The sequence below is a fragment of the Paramormyrops kingsleyae genome, chromosome 15, assembly GCF_048594095.1.
Source record: "Paramormyrops kingsleyae isolate MSU_618 chromosome 15, PKINGS_0.4, whole genome shotgun sequence".
Lineage (NCBI taxonomy): Eukaryota > Metazoa > Chordata > Actinopteri > Osteoglossiformes > Mormyridae > Paramormyrops > Paramormyrops kingsleyae.
Genome location: NC_132811.1, coordinates 9,255,173 through 9,281,757, shown reverse-complemented (window position 1 = coordinate 9,281,757; position 26,585 = coordinate 9,255,173). Strand labels below are relative to the sequence as shown.

At 37.6% G+C, this 26,585-nt stretch overlaps 1 protein-coding gene across 1 annotated transcript; it reads left to right on the top strand.

Annotated features, from left to right (window-relative positions):
- Positions 1 to 3,346: 3,346 nt before the first annotated feature.
- vtg3 (vitellogenin 3, phosvitinless) lies at positions 3,347 to 16,131 on the top strand. The gene is made up of 32 exons (XM_072699741.1): positions 3,347 to 3,395; positions 3,480 to 3,500; positions 3,658 to 3,809; positions 4,163 to 4,414; positions 4,645 to 4,806; positions 4,929 to 5,077; positions 5,166 to 5,316; positions 5,485 to 5,642; positions 6,050 to 6,215; positions 6,380 to 6,505; positions 6,609 to 6,827; positions 7,274 to 7,491; positions 7,593 to 7,690; positions 7,829 to 7,953; positions 8,261 to 8,362; positions 8,468 to 8,587; positions 8,739 to 8,928; positions 9,016 to 9,103; positions 9,201 to 9,386; positions 9,914 to 10,052; positions 10,145 to 10,316; positions 10,533 to 10,648; positions 10,755 to 10,964; positions 11,123 to 11,268; positions 11,709 to 11,847; positions 11,956 to 12,070; positions 12,197 to 12,377; positions 12,502 to 12,596; positions 13,246 to 13,337; positions 13,436 to 13,595; positions 14,399 to 14,545; positions 15,800 to 16,131. Exons 1-32 carry the CDS (start codon positions 3,356 to 3,358, stop codon positions 15,925 to 15,927), a joined length of 4,563 nt encoding a protein of 1,520 aa, XP_072555842.1. The 5' UTR covers positions 3,347 to 3,355; the 3' UTR covers positions 15,928 to 16,131.
- The last annotated feature ends 10,454 nt before the right edge of the window (positions 16,132 to 26,585 follow it).

The following is a 26,585-nucleotide window of genomic DNA, read 5'->3' as shown; positions in this document are numbered from 1 at the left end:
CCCCACAGTCACCAGATCTCAACCCAATAGAGCATCTTTGGGATGTGGTGGAACGGGAGCTTCGTGCCTTGGATGTGCATCCCACAAATCTCCATCAACTGCAAGATGCTATCCTATCAATATGGGCCAACATTTCTAAAGAATGCTTTCAGCACCTTGTTGAATCAATGCCACACATGTTCCTTACCCTCTAAGCCACATTCACTTTTTTTATCTGGGGATTCTGCAAAACTTTGGGGGGGAAATGTGATTCCATTGGGGGACTGCATGAAGCTAGGGAGCACATCGGTATGATGTAACAATACCTTGATCACTAGTGAGATAATTGCTGTCTTCACCAGATGTGTCACTTTGCACACTGGGACTACTGTACCTGTACTCCTACACTACAAACATCAGCTCAGTCACAGTAAACCAGCCTTCAAATATAAAACTGGTCACGGAAGTAAGATATTGTCTACGAAGATTTTTCCTCCTCTCCCCCTTTCTTTCACTGACTGGATAAAAGTTACACTTAATGTTATATAAGTTTTCAACATTTGCTGCAATTGCACCTTTCCCCTCAGTCAGACAACAATATTCCCAGTCAAAGTGTCAGGATCTGTCCCTGCAGTCACATCATGTCCCTGTTTGACCAGCAGATGTCGCTGTGCATCCCATATTTTCCCACTATGTTTAACTGTCTCCTGCCCTAATGTGTCAATCACTCTCATCTGCCTCTTGTTGACCTATCCTGTGTATATATGTGTCTGCCCTAACCATGTCCCTCAGTCTGGTTATTGTAACAGTTGTAGATGTGAATGTCAGTGGCAGTCTTAGTCTCTCCTTGCTATTCTTCCCAATCCCCCATTTTGTCCCCTCATAGTCATTTTATTTCCGTTTAGTTGCATTCTTAGTGCATAAATAAAGCACCTCCATTTCCCTATGATTTCATCCGAAATGTCCCGCCTTTAAACCATAACACAAAGAAATCATTCTCCAATCAATAATCTTGATTGCAGTGTTAGCTGTCACCAATTTTGAGATGTTTAGGTAGTTAAAAAAATAATGCTGATCAAACACAGCACATTCTTCTGCAGGTGCGTCACTAATTTCCTTATATTTAAGGTGTTATTATATTTTGCTTCATAAAATAAAACCAATAAAAAAGGCCAATAGGATGTTGGGGTATATCTCCAGGTGTATGGAGTTTAAGTCAAGGGAGGTAATGCTAAGATTATACAATTCCTTGGTGAGACCTCACCTAGAATATTGTGTGCAGGTTTGGTCACCATATCTTAAAAAGGACATTGCGGCCTTAGAAAAGGTGCAGCGTAGGGCCACAAGAATGATTCCTGGTCTTAGAGGAATGTCATACGAGGAAAGGTTAGTTGAGCTAAATCTGTTCAGCCTCAAGCAAAGGAGACTGAGGGGGGACATGATCCAGGTCTATAAGATTCTAACAGGTTTGGATGCTGTTCAACCGAATAGTTACTTCAGCATTAGTTCAAATACAAGAACTCGTGGCCATAGGTGGAAATTAGCGGGAGAACATTTCAAACTGGATTTAAGGAAGCACTTCTTTACACAGCGTGTAGTCAGAGTATGGAATAGTCTTCCTGATAACATAGTGCAAGCTGAATCCTTGGGTTCCTTTAAATCAGAGCTAGATAAGATTTTAACAACTCTGAGCTATTAGTTAAGTTCTCCCCAAGCGAGCTCGATGGGCCGAATGGCCTCCTCTCGTTTGTATAGTTCTTATGTTCTTATATCATTTGTTCCTCTTCTTTTTTTGTTTGTGGTCATGATTGCTGAGAAGCTGAGGATTTCTCATACTGTACAAACCACACTCGTCATACTCACGCACTTAATTGTGCACAAGCATGCAAGTTTAAACAAAGCCTTATATGTGTTGCAAAACAACAGCTACTGTATTAGTCAGAGGGCCCTGGATAGCTGAACCTGACTGAGGGTCACAGCAACAGATTCCTGCAGCAGAGAAAAAATGAAACAGATGAAGAGTGAAAGGCAGAAGGCTCAGCTTTAAAGGACTACAGGTTACAGTAAAGAAGTGATAGATAGAACGTACAGCAAAATGGCAGTCCAAAAAAGGCTAACAAGGAGCGGAAACTCAGGGCCTGTTACTGTATATTCAACATCTGCATTCATCCAGCGTTGTCAAAGAATGCCCCTGGGTTTACAGAGATACAGAGACAATGTTAAACTTCATGTTTGAGTGATTTTTTGTGACAAGCCATCATTAGTCATTCAACAGACACTTTCATCCAAAGTGACATTCCATTGAAACAGCAAGGTCAGCAAGTCCCAGGAGCAACGGGAGGTTAGGGGCTTTGCTCGAGGAGCCAACATTGAAATCACTCAACCCAACCACGGGATTTGAACTTGAGAACAACAGATCACAGGCCCAGGGTCCGAAGTCACAGTGCCACACGCCATCCCACACGCCATTAGCCACTCTACTGAAATGCATGGTGGTAAGGAAGTTATAAATTAACCCTCCAGCTATACTTCTGAGACTAAAGCACATTGTAAAAATAATCATCTTTCAATGATATCCAGTTGTTTGCTTGTGTCATGTCCTCCTTTGGAGCCAAGTGGCTGAATGTCACAATGACATTTTTCTGGGTTAACATAACCAGCACACCTCCGTCCTCGTGTCCTCGTGTCCTCGTGTACATTTACATAAGGGCTTCACTTGCGCACAATGTTGCTTTTGCAGGTGACGTGCAAAGTATTTTGAAAAATAAGTTAAAAGAATTGAAATTAAAGGAGAAGCACAGCAAAGGGCTTCTAATAAAATGCAGCTTAGGAAACATACTGTAAAAAAAGCTTATAGAGAACTATGCATAATGAATCGCAATACTAAAAACTGTGTGTGTGTGTCTCGGTATGTATATATATATATATATATATATATATGAAAGTTGAGCGTAATTTCGTCACATTGCATGAAGTTAATATCGCGATGAAAGCCACTGTTTTTGAACTGGTAGTTTGCGGGACCAGTTTCAGTGGGGAGAGGCGAGCGGGCACTAAAGGGGCTCCGTCACCGCTGTCAGTGGGTCGTAGAGTGCCTCCCCCTCAGTTTTACCACCGGCCACACTAGATGGGATGCCTGATGTTTGATTTACTATGCTGCCCTGTTTTTTGTGAAGTGAATTTGGTTCAAAATATTAACAAAAAATGTGTTGTGACTTAATGACCAAGGCAAAATATAGGTGCTGAAGCTAAACTAGTTGAGAGCCACCGATCTAAGCCGATATGATAAGCCACAGGTAAACAAGTGGAACCATGTGATGGTCTCAGTACTTAAACAGTGTCCCAAGACTCATGGCTTGCATTTCAGCAATTCACTATGCACACATTTCTGCTCTCCCTATGTGTGGTCGTGGCTGGTAAGCTGCTTTCATAATGCTCGGTCAGTACCTCAGTAAATAATTCTGAATTGAATAATGTTTCAAATTCTCCTTCAATTTCAGCTTGTCAGAGTATCAATTATGGTAAGTCATTATAAAATAATATATATAAATATTTTTTTTTATATTAATATCTGCAGGAAGGTGATAAGAATTCTGCATATATAGCTTTATAGATGATTATATAGATGAAATGTAAAGTGTTATATTACTAGGTAATACAGCTTTCAATATATTTCAGTACCGGACTTAAATCCAAAAAAAGCCTATGAGTACAAATATGTAGGGGTGATGACTATTGGACGTGATAGGCCAGATCTGGCCGAATCAGGCGTGAGAATTCAGTGCTCACTTAAAATCACTGGCGTATCGGATCAGACTTTCCTTCTTCAGGTATGAGCTCATCTGTTATGAAGTTAAATATATAAACATACAAAAAGTGTGTAAACTTTGTGTACTACTCAATTGTCTCAGAAATTATTAAATATTTTTTATCCAAGAGCTTTGTATAAAAACTGGTAAAAATAAATAAAATGAAAATAAGAAGTACATGGAAATAAATGACTGAATACCGATAAATTGACAGCTATTAATTTGCTAATAATAAAAAACTATTGCTTAATCTTGATAATACAATAGGAAGAACTATGAAGAAATCAACAAAAAAATGTTTTGACTGTTTTCTTAAATTGGTTTATGTACATTCTGTTGTTCTGTTGACATAATAATAATTTTGCTGATAACAGATTAACGATCTGACCTTCGATGAATTCAATGGCATCCCTGGAAAAAGTTCATTCGTCACCTCCCCGAAGCTGACCCAAAGGGTCGCAGCAGAGTTGACCCAGCCTGTTATGTTTGAGTATGTCAGAGGCCAGGTTGGTGATCTACAGGCTCCAGTGGAAGTTTCACACTCAGTGCTGAACATAGTAAGAGGAATTCTTGGATTTCTACAAGTTACGGTGAAGACCACACAGAACATTTATGAATTGGAGGAGGTACGTCTCCATATTATTTACTTAAATCCATAAAAGTTCATGTAGAGCTACCGTAACTGTGAGCGGTATTTCATTAAACATCAAATCATATAAAAATGATGGAGATGAAATTCACTGAAGGATAAGGCATGTTTGTATTGAACTGAAACAGAGATTTGCTTATACATTTTAATGATGGTATCTGTAACAATTGCCAGCTAGAAATAGTTCATCTTACATTTTTGTTACAGCTTGGGATCCACGGCATTTGCCAGAGTAACTATGCCATTGAGGAAGACTTAAACTCTAAGGAGTTGCATGTAACTCGGATAGTTGATATCAAAAACTGCAGAGAAAAGGCAGCAGTATACAAAGGAATGGCACTGGCACTTGAAAATAATGATTGTAAAGAGGTTTGTCATATTTTACTGCCAAGGTTGCAAGGAAATCAATATTGAAGGTAATTTTTTCTGAATGCTTCTGAATAGGCACATGTACATATTTTAAATGTGTTATGTATTCTCTTCTTTCACAGAGAGGTGATAACACTGTAGAAATTGTTCAATACAAGTATAATGTCAGACCTACTGAAGACGGTGGCCTTATTACAAAGGTCTATGCTGAGGAAAATCAGCTGTTCTCTCCATTTAACGTAAAGGGAGGTAATTCAAAACTACTGGCAACGTAAGGGAACCGTCGTTATATCATTTATGCATCATAAGAATAAATGAATCACATTCTGTGTTTAACATACATATTTTTTTCCATTTAGACAAGAGGTGTTTTTGATCGGTGTGACAGACAGTGTGGGTAATGTAACTCCAAGTCCAATGCAAAATAGAGGGAATCAAATCTACAAATTTGGGACGGAACTGAATCAAATTCCACTTCAGCTAAACAAAAATACTGATCCAATGGCAAAGGTAAGCTTAATGGTCTGCTAGACCATGATCACATGATCATTAATGGTCTGCTAGACCATGATCACATGATCATTAATGGTCTGCTAGACCATGATCACATGATCACTGATGCAGTAAAGTAATACTTTTGTATATTGTTTGTGTATAATATATTTGTATGTTCTGTAGATTTCAGAATTAATCGAACACATCGTAGCAGCTAACATTAAACAAGTTGACAACTCCAGAACTGCAGATATTCTCCAACTATATCAACTTCTTCGCTTGGTAACTCTTGATAATATGGAAACTCTGTGGAATAAATATTTGGGAAATTCTGAGCACAGGTATCTTTATGTCTGTTTCTTATTTCATTGATAAAATTGCATGCAATAATACCAACTGATGAAATTAGTTTTTTTCATAATGTTAAATGAGAAAGCATTTACCATACGCGAAAGACAATATACGAAGTATCAAAGCAAGGTTCAAGAAAACTGAAATAGTCTAAATCTCTACCTTTGGGATTTCTTAAAACAAGAGACATTCAACATTTGCCTTGATATCAGCTTCACAAACATAATTCTTGCCCAGTTTTGCTGTATGCGGGATCATTCATTTATTGAACAAGAAGGACTGCCCAATCAGCCAAAATCCTGTACAATATTCTCATCACATAATCTGATGTAATTTTTTCTTGTTTTTTGTAAAGGACAGATTAAACTGAAAGCCCCTTCACTATGTGTTCTTATAGGAGATGGCTGCTGGATGTCATAGCCGAAGTTTCAGATGCTAGGGTCATCAGATTCCTTATAAACAGATTTCAAAGGGGGGATCTTTCAGTAAACGAGGCTACACAGGCAGTTCTGCTGACCTTCAACCATTTAGAAGCAAATTCTGAAACTGTAGAAATGTGTAAGGTAACAAAGCATTCTACCTTTTGTGAGAATAACTTTTTTTATCATAAAGTTTTCATAATTTATTAATAATAGTATGTTTATTATTAATGTTCTTGATGTTATTTACATTTACACAGTGTGAAATTGCCCAATTCCTCCACCCCATTTTTATTTATTTTTTTAAGGAATTTCTGATAATGCCATTCAGTAGATCCAGTGACTTGCTGTGGAGCACTGTACTTCTGTCTTATGGATCTGTAGTCTATAGGTACTGTGGTACCGTTGACCCCTGCCCACTGATTGCTGTGCAGGTAAATACCATTAACAAACAATTAAAGTATTGTTCTACTCAAACACTACCGGGGATGGGCCTTTCAAGTGCAATTAATTATGATTTGATCTCACGTTTCACAGCCACTGCTGGACCTGGCCACCGATAGCCTTTCTCGAAATGACGAGGCGGATCTGATTCGATCCTTAAAGGCGATAGGAAATGCAGGCCATCTCTCCAGCGTCAAAACTATCATGAAGTTCCTCCCTGGCGTCTCTCCGACAGTCGTGTCTGTTTCCACTCGGGCCCAGAGAGCAGCTGTGCAGGCCCTCAGACACTTAGCTGTCAGAGACGTGCATCGTGTGAGCTATCCCAAACCAAAGCAGCACATACTTCAAAATCTTTTCTGGGACTCCTGTCGTTTAATTAAAAAACATTCTATTTTAGCATTATTTGGTTATTTCGCCAACACTTTTATCCAAACAAATTATTTGGTTGAAAATTTATTGAAATAACTCAGGTTAAGTACCAAGCCACAACAATGAAGCCCACCCTGGGATATGAACTTTCATCTTTATATTTCCAATTTAATATTAAATGATCCTGCTACAATTTACCCTTTAAGGTGGTCTTCATTGTTTACACACCAATAGTATATGCCAACCACTAATCAAGCATTTAGGTGAATTGAGGTCTGATATTTATAAGCAATACATGTTCATAGTTTAGTATATTCATTAAACTGCTGCATTTTTAGTGTATCTGTTTTGTTTCTAAGATTTTTATACTCAAATTTGTGTTGCTGCAGGTACAGGAAATCACATTAAATCTGTTTATGCAGAGGAACCTCAGCTCCGAGGTGCGAATGCAGGCCTGTCTGATCCTGTTTGACACAAAGCCACCTTTAGCTCTAGTGTCAATGATTGCATCATTCTTGCTGGAAGAAAGCAATCTGCAAGTAGCCAGTTTCTCTTATTCTCTGATTCATGGCCTTGCAAGATCCCAAACTCCTGACAACCACATTCTGTGAGTGTTCTGTAGGTGCCCATATCTTAATAATATTCAGATTTAGTCCAGTGTCAATCCATAAATGTACCTCTATGTGTCTGTATTTTTTTTTACAACAGATCCATAGCCTGCAATGTAGCCATTAAGATTCTTAAACCCAAACTGGGCCACCTCAGTTACCACTACAGCAAGGCCCTACACTTTGATTGGTTTAATGGTACGTTCAAATACTTTCTTAAATCAGTCATATGATTTTACCCCCTTGAGATGTTCTTTATTATGCTTTATGTCTCATTTTGAAGGTTAAACAATGGCAGGCTAATTATTGTACAGTATGTTTTTTTCTTATTTTCAGATGACTTTTTAATTGGCAAATCGTCTGATATCTATATTTTCAAAAATGTGAATAGCTACTTTCCATCAACACTTATATCAAAATGGAAAGCCTACTTTATTGGTAGAATACTGGAGACCATTGAGGTAACTGCAATTTTGGTGTATCTTGCATTGCTGTTTTTCATTTTACACTACGTATTTATTTATGTAGTATCACAATATTCTGTTACGCAACATATTTTATTTGTGTACTGTATACTTTTTAAATTAGTATGCACTATGTTTACTTTGTGTAGTGCCTTGCACCTTGTCTGTTTGGCACTATATGTATATGTGTCTGTGTACTGTGTTCTTCCTGTTGTATGTCAATAATGTCCATCCTAATTTTGTATGCACTAGAATTCCCCACTGGGATCAATAAAGTCCATCCTAATTTTAATCTTACTTACAGTTTGGTGTCCATACAGCAGGAATCCAGGAAATGTTCAGGAAGACTACCTCCATTTTAACTGAAAAACAAAACACGAGTCTTATGGAAGCTGTATTAAAAATGGTAAGATGGGTTATATGCAGTACCAGCACACAGCATCCACTGAAATAATTAAATAAAATATTTTTTTAGGTTAGAGTACAAGGAAATTATCTTTGTTTTTACCAGCTCTCAGAATGGCAGTCATTACCAGAGAAACAACCGCTAATATCTGCATTTGCAAGGGTTTTTGGACAAGAAGTATTCCATGCTGATTTGAACAAAGATGTTATTCAAAGTGTCATGCAGGTATGTGGATCATTCTTGCTCTTTTTCATAGCTTCATTTTCAAATCATGCTACATTTAATAAATGATGTAGTGTCATTTTTATAACCATTTGTGTCAGATGTGTTCGAAAGACATGATAACTTATTTTATTATTTTGTTTCATATCTACAGGCAATTAGTCCTAAAGCTGGAAAAGAAAGTCCAGTTTGGAATATGATAGAAAATATTCAGAATGGGGTAGCTTGGCACTGGACAAAGCCATATCTAATATTTGAAACCCGATACATACGAGCAACAATGACTGGCCTTCCAATTGAGATTAGCAAATACTACCTCTCTGTAACAGGCTCCACAGTAAATGGTAAATACACTCTACCTGTAACATAATGTATCATTATGTTTTTATGGACTTCAAATAAAGAAGCACACTCTTTGTTCTCTTCTCCAGCTAAATCTACAATCAGTCCCCCACCTACAGATAATCTGGGTCAACTACTGAATGCTGACATTTTATTTGAAACTGATGGAAATGTACGGTAATGTATCAGAACAAAAATATTACAATTATTTTGTAAATACTAGTATCAAACCAAATATTTTGCATATTTATGCATGCTCTGTACTTTCTTGCAGTTCTGCAAAAGACCTTTTTGTTTTTCATGGAATAAACACTGATGTTGTTCAGTCTGGTGCGGAATCAATTAGTAAATGCCTTTTAAATATTCCATGGAAATTTTCTATAAAAATGAATGTAAAATCAATGAAATTCCAACTGGATACCCCTCCTTGGAAAACACGGACAGAGATTTTGTCTCTCAAGTATGTTTTTTTTTGTCTATATATGCACATTATACATTTCTCATTGAATGTACACTCAGATGCAGTTTATTAAGTACACCGGATTGGAAATGCAAACATCTGGCTTCTCCCGACAGAAAATCATGTAGGTGCAACTAAACACATATATTTTAATATGTGGTGGTCCCAGCATCTCAGAAACAGCAATCCTCCTGGGATTTTAACAAACTGCAGTTTCTAGAGTTTGCAGAGAATGCTATGATAAACAACAAACACCCAGTCAGAGGAAGGTCATATTTGTTGAAGCTAACAGGCAAACCACTGGGGCAAAAATAACGGCTCAGTATAACAGCAGTGTGTGGAATTGCTTCTGAAAAGTCTTAAAGCCTTAAAGCAGTTCAGTCAGGCAAGTGTGGGTCCTATCCACTAGCTAAGTGTACTTAATAAAGTGGCCATTGAGTGTGCATCTAATTCAGACATTGATGTATAATAATTCACATTCAAAAAACTGGGTGCTAATAGGAGAATAATTCTGTAAATGCTTGCAGTTACAATGTCTATGCAGTCTCAAGAAACATTGAAGATCCAGCGGAGGCTAAAATGACTCCAATGATGGGAGACCACATGGAATTTGAGGAAAATCCGCAAACCCTCAAAAACACAACAGGAGAGTCTGGCCAAGAGCAGGTGTGTCCCTCGTGGTAAAAAAAAAAACCTTTGGCCAAAAAAAGCACATGTTGGTGTATGTGTGTATTTGTATGTTATCCTTTATCCAACAGACAAAGAGCTGGTCAGAGGCAGACCATCTTCAAACGAAGATTTGTGCAAAAGCTCCCAGTTATGCCACTGCAATGTGCATGGAAATGGAAGCAGAAAGAGCACATTACCTCAGTGAATATCCTCTTTACTATGTCTTAGGATACACGCGGTGCGCATTTACACTCGAGCCAGGTAAAGAAATATTCATCTTCATTTAAACATCTTTTAAAGTTAATGGAAAAAATGTATTCCATTCTGACTGAAAACCATTTTTAATATATCAATTCATTAAGAAAGTTAGAACAAAATGTCAGCTTCCAGAGGAATTTTTTATTTAATGACATTATCATGTTTTCTTTTACCTGTCTTTCATTTTTTTTGTATTTTTCTTTTTTTTTTTTTTTACAGTTGAGAGAAATAAACCGATTGACAAAATACAAATAGAAATAAGCAATGGGCCAAACAAAGACACGGAAAGTGTCAGTCAATCAATGAAAATTTTCCTCAGTCAGCAAATGTCCAAGGTACAATATATTACATTTTCAGATTAGTATGAAATTGATGCATTGCATAATGTTTTCAAATGTAATACAGAATGTAATCGTTACTGTTGTCCTGCTTTACCTCCAGTCCTTGGGCTCCATACCAGATCCTGTTTTGATTATGACAGCTTTGGCAGTCAGTGGTAATGACAAACCTGAAGGTTATGAAACGACAGTTTATTTGACTCAAGCTGCCGAGAAGGATGAAATTCAGCTCTTAGTTTCACAAATTGGAGAAGAAGCCAACTGGAGATTGTGCGTAGATGCAGATGTTGATAGAACTAATAACAAATCAAAGGTACTGATGTTAATTCCTTGTTTAAAATCTTGACGTGTTTGATGCCATATTAATTATTTCACTGTTGCTGTCATCAGGGACATTTTGCAACCATCATTACAGTATTATAGAATAATTACATGATCTTTACTATATATATATGCGTTTATACATTCCAGATGCAATTACAATGGGGTGCAGAGTGTCAGACATACAAAATTAATGTAGAAGCTGAAACATCACACCTGCCTGGATCAAATCCATCCGTGAATGCCACGGTGAACTGGGAAGAAGTGCCAGAGTACATGCAAGAAATTGGAAAGCGGTACATTCTGACTGACATTGTACTATTGTGCTTAACATAAACAGAACAGCAACTAAAGACAGCTTTTTAATCTGTGTGACTAGTCTATACACATTCTTATCAAAAGCCAAGAGACAACAGAGATACATAGCATAGCACCCCTGATTAGAGGTAAAAATATAGTTTTATACCCTAGTTTTATATGGAATGATGTAACATATATGGAAAATCATGCCCATATGAAGCAATAATGACAAGCATCAGTCCAGATGAAAATAAAAGTTATAAAGTCCCCTGTTAAAAAGGTAAAAGTATGTTATATCTTTTATTGGAAGTAAAAAAATTAACAAAGATGAAATGGAGAAAACACCTGAAAAAGCATAGTTTTTCTAGCTTATATAGAGAGTAAAGGGGTGTACTATATATAGTAATATTGTATTGCTTTGTCTTATCTTCATAAGAGTTGGAGAATACATTCCAGGCGTGGCCTTACTTCAAAGATTTTCTCAGACACATGAAAAAAATCCAGAAAAGCAAATTTCTGCCTTAGTGACTTTGGCAACGTCCGAGAGCATTGACATGAGGATGGAGATTCCAGAGGTGGCATAGTCATTTGTTGAATTATTTTTTTCCTCTTTCGCTGACAATGTAAAAGCAATTCCCAATACATTGTAAGTTCCTTAATACATTTGTGTTTTTTTTTAACAGCTTACAGTTTATCAAAAGGAAATTCCACTTCCTTTTCAATTTTTTCCCTTTGAGAGCAATCAGCAAGACGAGGGACCAAGCATTTCCTCGTCAGTCCGGCTTCTCGAGATACAAGGTAAATTTGCAGTGCAGCTGCACATTTACATTTTTGTCTGCCTAGTTTAAGCAAAATAAGTAAAATTTGATAAAGCAGGAAACATCTGGGAATACAAAAATAGAAATGTATTTTTGCATTTTATAGGTATTTGCACAATTTCTGGGAACCACTTCAGGACCTTTAACAACATCAGATTCACTGAAGCTATGCCAAAGGACTGCTACCTTGTTTTAGCCAAGGACTGCACTACAGAAGAAAAGTTTCAGGTTTTAGTGAAAGAGCAATTGAATAGAAGAAAGGAAGTCTCTCTCAAAACGCCAGCGGGGTTAGGACCATTTTCCAGATCACACATCACATATCAGACCAATTAATTTCAACAATATTCTGTTAATATTGTGTTCATAGCAGTATCTGAATTGTTCATAACATATCAATATATTTATTTACAGGTCCATCAACATGAATTATTTCAGGTCGGGCATTCAGTTAAAAATGAATGATTCCAACATCTTGCTGTCTACCTTGCCAATAAGAGACACATCAGGTAATATTCACCATAAAAAATCAGCTATATTAGTACTCCTTATATATTTCTGTGACGGTGTATTAGATATTTGTGTTTTCTATGTACAGGGACCTTAGCTTGACCCATTTGTATATACTACCAGGTTTAAGGGGCATATAATTGTGTAGAAATGCTTATTTATGCTGAATAGGACTGCCTACCTCAGTATATTTTAGATGCATCCGTGATCAAAGACAGGTATTTCAAGAAAAAAAAAACAAAAAAAAAACATGATCTCTTTGATCTTTCTCAGTCTTGCAGATCGTGTTGTTTTCTGTAGATTCAGAGCACTTCTTTACCCTTTAAAAATGCAGGCATGCCGATTTTAGCATTTTGTGTTGCCATGCACAAGTGCTGCAATGGTGTTATTACAAGCTGCACTCTATAATAGATTAAAATTTGTTGAGAACCTATGCATTAAATTTTAATATGTCTTGGTAAGTTAAAACATTTAGATTAATTTTTTAATATGCTATATGTAATTGTCTAGTTTTTATTTTTGTTCAATTTTGTCATCAAAGTACAAATTAAAATTTCTATAATCCATCCGACTTCTCGCTGCCTATTTTTATCTGGCTTGCAGGAAAACTTTGCAGTCTGATTTTAATATTATTACTCTTTTAAACAGGACAATTACTGATAAAATTTGAGAATGGGATTGTAATCCAAGCACCAACGCTAGGACTCAATAGTTTGTATTACAATGGACACACTATAAAGGTAAGATATTTCACAAGCATATAGCAAATGATCAGTGTTTTCCCTGCAACAAATTGTTACTGTTTGAATTGGAATGCAATTTCCTGTTTTTAAATTAGGTTGAGATTGAATCTGGGATGAAAAGGACAACATGCGGCTTATGTGGTCAAGCAGATGGAGAGACCAAAGCTGTATTCAGAAAACCTAAATCACAGATGGCCAGAAACGCGTTCAGCCTCCTCACCTCATGGATGCTAGACAGAACAGGCTGCTCAGACAGTATGATTCTCTATATGTCATCCTTTTAAAAGGAAGTCAGTTTACTACAATATGATTCTAAATTAATCTAATTAATATTTGAAGTTTTTTTTATTATTTATTTAGTGCAACCGTCTACTATAATAGGTATTATAAAAGGTATTAACTATCATCTACTGTATTTGTGATTGTAAATGATGAAACTTTATATGTTATACAGTACTGTGCAAAAGCTCTAGGCAGTCAAAAGAAAAGCTGAAAGTTATCTGGATAGTAAGTGTATATTTGCTCAGAACAAAAACACATTTTGACATCAGAATATATGCAAATTAAGAGTAACACCTCAGAGTAAAAAACTAACAGGAATTTCTTCTGTTCTCCAAAAAGTCATTGATATCTTGCTGGATGGCTAGATGAATACTGCTTTGGTTCCCAAACCACTCACCAGGGGCACCTTTGTCATTCCATGTATTTGTTAAATTTCACCACCAACTTAATTATTTAATTAATTAAGGTTTCTAAAAGTGGATCTAGTCAAAAAATGCATGGGTGTATTGGGTGGTTGTTGTAAATACTGTGGTGATTATAGGAGAGATTTGAAATGCTTAAGCTAACACACTTTTACAGACGTAATATAATAGTTTTACACAATCTTGAAGGTCACTTAAACATTGTTTCCTTTGACTACCAAAGACTTTTACACAGTACTGTATCTGAGTGAAAATCCCAATTGGTCATGCAATTGACTGAGGGCAGATAGCAAGGGCTTCATTTGGGACTGAGCCGCATGTGTTGAAATGCTTGTGAATGTATGTTTATTCCAGCCTGCAGCCTAGAACGTCAACACCTAGAGATGAAGCTAGAGACAAAGTCAAAGTGTTACTCAGTGGAACCAGTGCTACGGTGCAGGGAAGGCTGCTCTCCCAGAGCTACTGTACCGCAATCTGTTGGTTTTCGCTGTATCCCCACTGGTAAGTTTACAATAATGTGATAATTTTCTGGAGCATACATTATATGGACAAAATATTGGGACACCAGGGCATTACGTCTACAGGAACTTTTATGAATGCCATTCTAAAACCATAGGCATCAATATGAAGTGGTTCCCACCTTTGCAGCTGTAACAGCTGCCACTCTTCCAGCAAGGCTTTCCGCAAGATTTTGGAATGTGTCTGTGGGAATTTTTGCCCATTCATCCAGAAGAGCATTCGTGAGGTCAGGCACTGATAATGGATGTGAAGGCTTGGCTCACAATCTCATCTCAAAGGTGTTCGATGGAATTGAGATTAGGGCTCTGTGCGGGCCAAGCAAGTTCTTGCACACCAAACTCACCCAACCATGTCTTTATGGACCTTGCTTTATGCACTGGGGCACAGTCATACTGTAACAGAAAAGGGCCTCTTCCCCAAACTGTTCCTACAAAGTCGGAAGCAGAGAATTGTCCAAAATGTCTTTGGTATGCTGAAGGGGAAAACTAGGGCATGTAGTCCAACCATTGTAAAACAACCCCAGACCATTATCCCTCATCCATCAAACTTTACAGTTTGCACAGTGCAGTCAGACAGGTAACGTTCTCCTGGCATCTGCCAAACCCGGACTCATCCATCAGACTGCCAGACAGAGAAGCGTGATTCGTCACTCCACAGAACATTTCCACTGCTCCAAAGTCCAGAGGCAACATGCTTTTTGCAATACTCAAAGACCCTACTCTGTTACTTTGAGTGGTCTACCACTCCGGGGCTGAGTTTCTATTGTTCCAAAACACTTCCACTTACCAATAATACCATTTACATTTACCTAGCAGAGAAGAAATTTCACAAACTGACTTACTGCAAAGCTGACATCCTATGACAGAACCACACTTGAATTCAGTGATTTCTTCAGAACAATCCATTCTTTCACAAATGTTTGTACACATGACTGCATGCCTAGGTGCTTGATTTTATACTGGGTCTGAATGAAACACCTGAATTCAATGATTAAGAGGTATGTTCCAATATTTTTGTCCATATAGTGTAACTCAGAAGTACGTTTTTTTGATTATAATCTATTTCTTTTTAGTCGAAACTGGGATTTTTCTAAATAAGAAACTCATCTAGTTAACAAGTCTTGGAATTAGTTATGGATTATGTAACATTGTACAATATGTTTATAAATGATTTTCTGAAGCTTTCTGAAACGTTACTATGAACAACTGTTGCTTGCTTGTTAACTGCTTATTTCAGATACTGCTGTGACATCTTTTGATCCTCCATCATCAAGATCATACGATACAAACAGTGCATATGTGGAGGAAACAGTGGATGCACACATATCTTGCTTTTGCAAAGCGAATGACTGCTTAGCTGCTTGAGTGTGTTTTTTTTTTGCCAATAAGAATATTGAGGTTCATAATAAAGTGTATAATTATTCTCTTAAAGCTTTTCTTTGAGTTGATTTTCCATATTGAAATGGCATTTGATTATAACTGAGAGCAGCAATGTAAAACAATGCAGCAGATGTGTAGTATTGTGTTGATGTCTTACGCCATCAAATAACATGCTTAAGGTAAGTGTATATTTACAGAGAAAAAAATATTAGAATATATGCAAATGAACAGTAACAAAAAAATAAAAAGAATGTCTTCTGCTATCCAATAAAGTTATTGGTATCTTGTTTGACGACTAGAGGAACACCACTTTGGTTTCCTAAACTCTCAATGGGGGCACCGCCGGCCATTCTATGTATTTGTTAAATTATACCAGCAGCTCACTTTTAATTAAACTTAAATAATTTCATGAGGCATTCATTAGCCAAACATGGCGTGCTACTTTTCAAGTGAACAAATACAACTTTGACTATCAAAGGCTTCATAGTATTTACTACTGTTAACCAGATACAACTTACTTTTACAAATGCTACTAGTATTATTTATTTATGTTTAGATAAGCAAAAATAAAAACAATAGAGGTATTCATATCCCAAGTAAACTGATTAATAAGAGATGTACATTATACATATAGCACCAGTGGAGAATATTATATATAAAGAACCAAAATAAAAAAAGTAAAAATAATAAACCAATTCAAGATATTTTGGAATGTTATCAATGTCACTTATTTTCAATTTCAATATATAGTGCACTTTCACAACATTATATGAAACATTTTGCAACCCAAAATGGTGTAAAGCAAAGAAGCTGTTAACATTCATTTAAATGAGAAATTTTTTGATGGGTTCTCAGACCCAGCAAATAACCTACTAAAATCATACCAAATAACATATAAAACCTAAAATAACACTAACATATTGTAATAACAGGAATGTACAGTGTAGTTTCACTTATGAGAATCAATACAGTCATGCCTCATTTAATTACAGGGATACGTTCTGAGAAATGATTTTTTGGGCAATTTGTGAAGTTGTGAAAACATCATAGTGAACCTAGACTGTACACTACTACACACCTAGGTTATATGAAATTGAGTAAATAACAATAAAAAACAACTACAGTATAGTAAATACATAAACCAGTAACATAGCTGTTTATCACTATGAAGTTATGTGCTGTACATAATTCTATGTGTTATACTTGAGTCACCACAAACATGTGAGTGTTGCATTGTGCTAGGGCTACAACATTGTTGGGTGATTTTTCAGCTGCATTATAATCTTATGGGACCACTGTCATATATGTAGTCCTTCATTGACTAAAACTGTCATGGGAAAGGGGCACGGTGCAAGCAGGACACAGGAGGTGACGATCCACTAGCAGCTCTGAGACACAAAGGGGTCTATTACAGAACTTACAAACAAAAGAAAAGAACCACAAGGGGCCAAAATTAAACCAGGGAACGATGTAAGTAACAGAACAAAATATGATCTACGAAGGGAAAACTGGTAACACAAGGAACAGGCACGGACACAAACATAGCACACAGCAAAACCAAATAATCAACATACACAACCAACAAATCACTGGAGAACAAAGCAGGGCAGGCACTTAAATACACAGTAAACTGGGGCATACAAGGAACAGGTGTAAGACATAATTGATTAATCAATCAACACAGGACATTGGACAACGAGCAACAGAATAGAACAATCAACAAGGACTGGCAAAACAGGCAACAGGTGAAACTAATAATTAAATCAAGGAACTGAAAAACTAGGAAACAGAATTAAAACACTAGGGAAATAACAAAGACAGGTAAAACAAAACCAAAGGCACAAAGCAAAAAACCAAAACAGAACACAAGCCACAGAATTCAGGAACTAGAAAAAGTAACCCGAAGGAAACACTAGGGAACAAAATCTGCTAAAGACAAAAACAGATTGGACTCGTACACACGACTGAAAGGGTAATAACCGCACACTCAGCCCATAACACCACACAGAAATCCAGGGAATTGAAGAAACTCATGAAGGACTTGGGCATTGGGAGAACAGGATGGCCAGCGACACCTGCTGGCCAAATGGGGAGAAGACACGAAAGGCTGGGACAGATGGCTGCTGACCCCGACACAATGTCATTATGCGATGCATGACTGTGTATCTACAATTGTTTAACTGATGTTGAACGCTATTTTTGATGTTCCCCTTTCTTCGTAAAAGCAAAAATCCTCTTTGAACTTTTTATTAGAAAAAACTGGTGCTTCTGTAAAATCAAAGTGGTGTAGAGTGAACGTTTGTAAAGCAGAAGATACCTGTATTGGTATTACAGGCCACGATGTTTATCTTGCTATCTATGTAGCAATCATATTGTAGGAAACACTCCTAAGACCTACGAAAAACAGGCAATGGTGTGAAAATGACAGAGGAATAATTCATACCATGGAAGGAGTAAATTGGTGTCAATCAATGACTTGGCCACGTACTGTTGATTCTTCACTCAAAGCAAGATTATAGCTGTACAGTGTGGCATGTGACATGCCACTGACTGGTCATCACTGGAAGATCGTAATAAAACAGGACATGATTACTTACACAGCTTAAAGGGACTTCCCATCAAAAGCATGTTGGGGCACTACTGATGCCTGTGTTCATTATTCCATGTCATTCACAAATTTCCTTTGGACATTTTTTCTTTACATATCACATCCCTATACAATTTTAATGAAAACTTCATTAGAACAGTTTGCACAAATTGTATACTTTACCTGGCTTTCATGCAATTTATTAGTTTAATCTGGTAATTTTATTTCAATTGTATTTTACATGTATTTTTAGATATATATCTATGAAGAGATTTAAAACATTTTAAAGAATAAAACAGATTATTTCAGAATTATACATAAATAAAATGCATTTACCATAACCAAAATGAGGGTGTAGATGATGGATGGATAGATGGATGGATTTCTAAAAATGACATAAGCATTTGGTGTAATAAAGTGACCTTGCCCCCCCCCCCCCCCCCCCGAATTTGGGATTCTAGTCCCACCAGTGACCTGTGATGCATGACATAGGTCACCATGCCACCATGATCATGCTTAGGATTAAGATTTATTATTATTATTATTATTATTATTATCAACTCAAAAAGACATAATGCATGAAATGTCTTACTGTTTATGATTTAAATTGATCCAACTGCAAGCCCTTGCTAGTATCTTCACATATAGTAGCACAATTTGACAAAGTTATACCTGTAGTGGCCCTTTGGATGTATGCCCTTGTTTCAGATATTGCGTTAACCTTTACTGATATATGATGAAATATTCTAGTGACATGTCATGCTGTCCTCTAGAAAACCAGCCAATTACTTAATCCAGATAAATCCCAATCAGCACTTAGGTGACTGCAGTGGCATGAGGGGGTCCAGGTGGAACTCAGGCCCACCCAGGTGGAACTCATTCAGCGTGAGCGATAAAGTATAATAAAACTTTTGAGTGTCACAGATACGTGTGTGTGTATGATTATATTAATGGGAGGAAACGTGCTGTTGAGAGGCAAATAGATTTTACTTTCTCTTTGTTCATTTGGTGTTAGTAATGTCATGGGCAAGCTTGGACTGGCCATTGGGAAGTTCGTACATTTTCCTGTGAGGGGCCCTAATCTGGCATTATGTGGCCTATATACCAGGGTTGGCCAGCTTGCGTGTGATCATGAAGACAAAGTCATCAAAAAGATAAGATTCTGCTATGTAATACTTACTCTGTTTCTTTAATACTGCCATTCTCTATATTCATCCAGGAGAACCCATAAAATCACATGACTGTGCACAACAGCTGGTTCAGGACCTCTTCTTCTGGCCTGCTGTACTTGTGCTTGTCCCAAGTTACCTCACCACCCTCCAGTTATGCTGCTACACCAGTTTTCTGTCATCTCAGTCACGGTCTCACATTGATTTTCTCAAGAATTTGCCTCCATTTAACAGGAACACAGTGACACTCACCGCTAGATTAATTACCTGATTTAAGTCATCCTCAGAGAGGGAAAATGCACAATTTGCATATGAGATCCTTGAGGATCAAGTCACTGACCAGATCACCTCCAAGTTATGAGACATGATCCTGAGGGCCAGAGCTACATCTTCATCAGGACACTACCACCAACCCAATGGGCAAACAAAGGGTTTAAACCAAGATTTTTTCTTGGTTTCTGAGGACTTACATACAAGGAATCAGACTGGTTTGATTATTTACCTGGGCCCAGTTATGGACATCACCTCCTAGTTTGTTCAGCCATTGGTTTAACCCCTTTCTAGAGTCTTTTAGGTTATTGACCTTGCTTGTTCCCTCTTAATCTACCAAAAGCTAATATCCTTATCATCGATGATGGGGTTTGGTAAACTAACTCAATACACAATGTACACACAAACACACACGCACATGTAGGGTAAACATATCCTTATGGGGACCGCTCATTAATTTCAATGGGAAAAATGCTAACGATAACTATGACAACCTTAACCCCCACCCTGCCCTAACCATAACCTTAAGTAACCAAACAAAATACAAGAGTTTTTGCATTTTTAGTTTTTTCATAGCAGTCACCGATTTTTATAAAATAGAGTTTTTTTTAAAAAATGGATATTTATCACGTTATGGGGACATTGTGTCCCCATAAGGATAGGTAAACCCACTCGCACACACACACACACATATGGAAATTATGTTTTGGGAACAGCAGTCGAAAAGCATTACTGACCTGCAACCAAAAAGCAAATGACCTGTGTTTGTATTTGCTTTAAGTTGTGTTTAACTCAGATAGTGTAACTGTTATCTGTACAAGCATATTAAATGCTCTTAAATATCTTACTGCATTTTTACTTGTTTTTTTTATGTCTATCCATGCAAACTGTCAAGAAACTCCATATGTAAGCACTGTAATGATATTACTATTACCATTACTACAGTGTCATATATTGACATATATTTCTTTTATTACTTTTTGTAAAACTAAATTCTTAATACCTTAACTCTCTAAAAATAAATAAGCAGGATATACAACAACAACAAAAACTTAACAATAGCAATAATAATAAGTGTAAGTACGTGTACCCTAATCCTCTACCTGGGAAAGCTGCCTGCCGTAGTTGTTCAAGAAATTGAAACCTGGACATCTACTGCATTAAACTTAAGACACAGTCGCCCCAAGGTTGGCCAACAAGTGGTACCTAAGTTCTGGTAGGTTTTGGGGTTTGAACCGCTGACCTTCCATCCAGAGACCACAAGCTGTAGGTCCTCCTACCCGCAGACAACTGATGCTGGAACCCATGCAGTTATGGCAGTTAAAACTCCGCAGCAGGCCATGTAAATGAGCTGGGACTGAGTTTTTGCTTCCACTGCACTGAGGCCCTGAGTAGTTGTGCTTTACTCCACAATGTTTCCCAAGTTCTCCTCACATCACAATGTACTTACACATAGGTGTTATTAGACCATCCACATCCCATTTTATATTATATATAGACCCAGACTGTGTGAACTTGCATTGACAGTAGACTTACAAACAAGTGTTATTTGACCCTCAGCATCCCCTACAGCAGCCAGCTCCTACTTCGTAAGTAATCGTGAAGGGGTCCCCGTCCATGAACTGAATACTATGACGTGAATTTTACAACTGTTAAGCACTGTTACTGGTTACCACTCATTCCCTCCACAATTAAAAAGGGTGCATCTGCCAACATCTACACAGATACTGACCTGTGGAGTGCCTATATCTTTATTCATATCCAAGAGAGTGATGAATGGAAGGCTGCGTTACACACTTGGTGACCATGAGTATTTTATAATGTTCTTTGGTCTGGTGAATGGTCCTTTCTTTACCAGGCATTCCTTAATAATGTTCTTTGAGATACACCATACCTCTTGTTGTACACTTCAACAACATTCTTTCCTATTACCTTACTGAGATCAAGCAAGCGAAGCACATATGAAAAGTGCTTTTACAGCATAGGTTTTACAGAATTCCCTTGAAAAGTGTTTTTACTACTTACTAGCGATGTTACGTTCATGAACGACCTGATTCTTTTCAACTGACATCACTCTGTGCACACTATGTATGAGTGCCCATAATCCTATGAGTATTGATTTCATACTGTCCAAATTGTTGGTACTTATCTCAGGTCTCTTGCACACTGCGCTTATATTGCACTGCATAATCACTTTTACCTACAGTATCACTAATGTATAGATTATGTACAGCTGAACATTTCATATATTTTTTATTTTATATTGTTATTTTTCTATATTTTGTTATTCTCTTATCATGCACAACTGCTTGGAGTGACCAGGGTTACATTTCACTACATGTTGTATGTATACAGTTGTGTACGTGACAAATAAACCTCTTGAATCTTGAATCAATGGGTCTTTGGTAAGAATGAAGGAAACCAAGTCATAGTTGAGAGCCATTCATTTTATCACTGTGCCCAAATTTCAATGTCTGCCCTAATTCCCCTGCTCTACTCCCCGTTAAGTGAACAGTGAGAACCTGCCAGTTAAATGAGGTAGCATCTCAAAAACTACAGAGTGGATTTGGTCAAATTGCTGAATCTGTGCCCTCCCTCTGCTCAACATCAGTAACTTTGACTTTGATTATCTAATGACTGGGGACTTTGTGTAATAGTGCTGTTGTTGTGTTATGTGTGCGAGTGAGTGGGTGCATGTGTGGAAGTGAGAGTATTTTTTAGGTATTTTTTTAGGTATTTATTTTAGTAATTTTTAATTTAAGAATTAAATATTTATTATTCACGATGTACTGCAAATTTCGTTGTACATTGTGCAATGACAATAAAGCTATTACTATTACTATTACTATTACTATATGTGTGCACCCAGGTAGAATTTTCCTCCCTTGGGATCTGCACCCCTTCAGCAACTCTCTATTAATCTGGGATTTCTCCTCAGCTCCAAAAGACCTGCAAAATTTTTCACAGACATAGCAAGAGTGTAGGGTACACTTTGTATGAAGTGCCACTGGGTTCTGGAGCAGAGTTTGCCCCTGCTTTGTGGATGACCTCTCTGACCTCCTTCAGCTGCACTTCTGACAGGTCAGACTGCACTTCCGGTTCAGGGGGTTCTATCCAGGTGTTGCATTCTCCCAACCACTGCTGTCCTTCCAGAATGCTGTATGTTTGCCACAGATATTGGTTTATTTCTTCCTGCGACATTCCTGCTGCATTTTTGCCCTAGTAGCTCCTTGAAGGGGATGGTAAGGGGCTACACATTTCCAAGCCCTTTCCCACCACCATCTCCGATACCGATCGATCTGACGGAGGGCCCAAGCCAATGCACTCCTCTGCTCTGCCGATTTATACTATTATATCTTCATTATATTCATCTCCTGCCCGATGTTGTGGATCTTCACTGCTCTATGATTCTTTATGTAAGGTCAAGTACGCATGTTGAGAAACAGCCAAGGAGTATATATCTACAGCTTTCACTTCTGTCGATAAAAGGCGCAGCCATCTTGAATTCTGAGGTCAGGGTTGTAAGGTTCATCCGACTTTTGAAATCAGAGGGTGTTTCTCAATATGCGTACTTGACCGTACTTGAATTCTCGTGTACCCGTTTTGCATCATCTTCCATTGCCAAAGACCAGTTTCAATACTCAAGAACAGAAGTACAGAGGACAGTAAAAATCCCCGAATGGCATTCTTGCCATGCCTCAAATATCAAGGATACATCAGTTGCATCCTTGCCAAATGAGACCAATCCCATGATTCATTGCACCACAAGTTCATTCTTGGGAGGCAAGTTAGCCAGACCGGTCCAGACAACAAGTATGATCTACTCTTTCTTCATATTGAGAAACACCCGAGGAATTTCCAGCTTCCGAGTTCAATTAGAATCCAGCAGTCCCAGTCGGTAGAATGACCAATCAAAACATTCCATACCATTTTGAAAATGTTTTGGATGCTTCTTATTGGGTGAAACAGTTGTCACTTAAATTTGGTGTCCCCTACATAAAGGTTGCAGTGAAACACGATCGTGGACAATCATTCTATACATCAAGCATGCTATGCTAGTATGGAGTCAGAGCATTTATTTCAAAAACTGCTTGACAGTGAGTAATGACAGGGATTTATTTATGTACATAATAGATCAAGCTTTCAAATGTGTGTAAGTCTGACACTTTGTTCAATGCTTTTGGTAGAAAACTCTAGAGATGACTGCTATACCCCACGTCTACAATATGTTGGCTTACTTTTTTCTGTGATGAGTGAGTAAGCCATTTGAAAGCTTGACAGTCATTTATGTGGGAAATGGTGCATTTTATCTTGTTGTCGTGATAGTTAATGTTTTTTTGTGGTGAAAGAAAGAGTTTGAAGTGCTTGCTTTTTATTTTATTAACACTTATTTAACTTCTGATCCCTTTAAACATGACTGCCATAGTAGTTATATCTACTTATTACAAGAAAAATATATGAAACATATGAAAGAACTTCTTGAAAAATGGTCTATAAGCCTGAGTAACTGCCACATTATGGTATCAAAGGTTTGGACAAAGTAAATGCAGTGTTGTGAAGGTCATGTGCTAAAACTGGCTGGAAACCATTCCATTTTATTTACAGGTGAGGATAAAAATGGCAGGTATCCAGGCGGCATGGTGCCGGAACGGCTCTCTTGTTAGAATTTCTAATTGGGAAAACAAAATGAAAATATGATATGTATGTCATCTTTATATACTATTGTGACCTAGATGACAATTTTAAAGGGTTAACACACTTTTTTTTTCATTCAGAGGAAGCTATTCCTTAAAAATGTGTGCATTTCTTGTGCAGAAACTAGACTGGAAAGCTGTCCTAATTTTACTTGGTTTGTTCTTACATATTTAGAAAGTACACAGCAGATCATTATTTTACCACATGTATATATGCATATTAAAATTGTAAATACAAATGGGCATGTGACAGCTAATTTGTTTATTTGCCTCTTGGGCCTGGAAATATATGCAGTTTAAACACATGCAATACACATAAAGTAGTCTGTTATTACATTACTGTGTTAATGGTGGTATTGATGCAAATGTTGAAAAACATGTAATTGAAGGATTACTCTGTATAAGAAAGGTTTACCACTTGACAGTATTTCAAATGTAAAAGATACAGATTTAAAATATTAATCTTCTGCCTTTGAGTGAAGGAAAGTAAAACAAACAAACACATGCATCATGTGTATGTCTGTATGTATCTCAGAAGGTTGCCGGTTCGAGCCCAGCCTTGCCACGTCCACGAGCCCTTAAGCAAGGCCCCTAACCTCCAGCTCCCTGGGTGCCATAACAGGTCACTGCCCTTCATGGCCAGCTTGCTTTCACCTACAGAGAGCAAGCTGTGAGAGGCGTAAAGAGAATTTCCCCACGGGATCAATAAAATATCAATTACTGTATAGTTTTTTGCAGCCCAGTGCAACCATTTAGCCATCTATGCATGAAGGTATTTGCAATGCTTTAGCCCAAGACTGAAAATGTAACCTCAGATTTCTGACACTAATAGACAAAGGTGCCAGCATGGGACAGAAATATCCCAATCAATCGCTGCATGATAACTGTATACTGAAAGGTATACTGCAGTAATTAGTAGTGTGTGTATGTGTGGTTTAGGTTTATATTACATTATGGGGACCAAATGGCTCCCACAATATGATAAGAACCTGTTATTTTGACGTTGTGAGGACCGTTTTTCGGGTCCTCACAAAGATCTGTGAATGCAATGAAAAAACTAAAAATGCCAAAAGTCTTGTATTTTGTTTACTTATCAACATATGTATCAAAATTAACGGGTTCACACGGATTACTCCATCATCATGATTAATCTGATTCAAATTTTTTAACACAATTAACCCATCTGCAGCGCAGAATGACTCAAAATCCCTGAAACGTCTCTGTCAACGCATTTTGGGCAGTTTGTCCAAGTAGAGTTACCTTCGCACATGAGCAAATGGGCAGTTGATCTGGTAGTGACAGGCAGCAGAACCAATCAACTCAATATGGAAGATGATAAACAGCACATTGGCCCTCTCGATGGGAAATTTGAGTATAAAAAAAACAAGACGGAACAGTCGACCGTCATGAAGTATTATGCACATTGTGCAGGAAGGAATTTTCTTTTCACCGAAGCACTTCCAGCTTAAAATACCACATTAACGCAAAGCATACGTTAGTCGGGGATGCTGCAGGCACTTTGGCTAATGCGTCGCCCAGCTTGCGACAAACCACTCTCACGGAGCGTTGGGGCCTCTGTAAGTCTACCTCGGACAAATTGACTGACACAATTGCCAAGTGGCAGCAAACAACCCTGGGGCAGCAGAAGGAGCCATTGATCAAGGATGTGCCAACACGCTGGAATTAAACACTACAAATGGTCAAGCGTCTAAACCGCAACCAAGCAGTAATTAAAGCGACCATGGACCAACAGAGCCACAAACTTGTCATGCTGGCGCCACAAGAATGGGACAAACTGCAGAAACTGGAGTCTCTTCTGGAGCCCTGCAAGTAAGCAATCTATATACAATTTAGGCTGAAATAAAATGAATTGATTAAAGAAAATCCATTTCTTGTTTTTATAACCATTTTGTTCTTCTTCCA

Coding starts and splice junctions, on each gene's coding strand:
- vtg3 (XM_072699741.1), top strand. CDS start 3,356: ATGCACACATTTCTGCTCTCCCTATGTGTGGTCGTGGCTG. Junction 3,810..4,162: donor ATCAGACTTTCCTTCTTCAG/GTATGAGCTCAT, acceptor TGCTGATAACAG/ATTAACGATCTGACCTTCGA. Junction 8,588..8,738: donor TTATTCAAAGTGTCATGCAG/GTATGTGGATCA, acceptor TCATATCTACAG/GCAATTAGTCCTAAAGCTGG.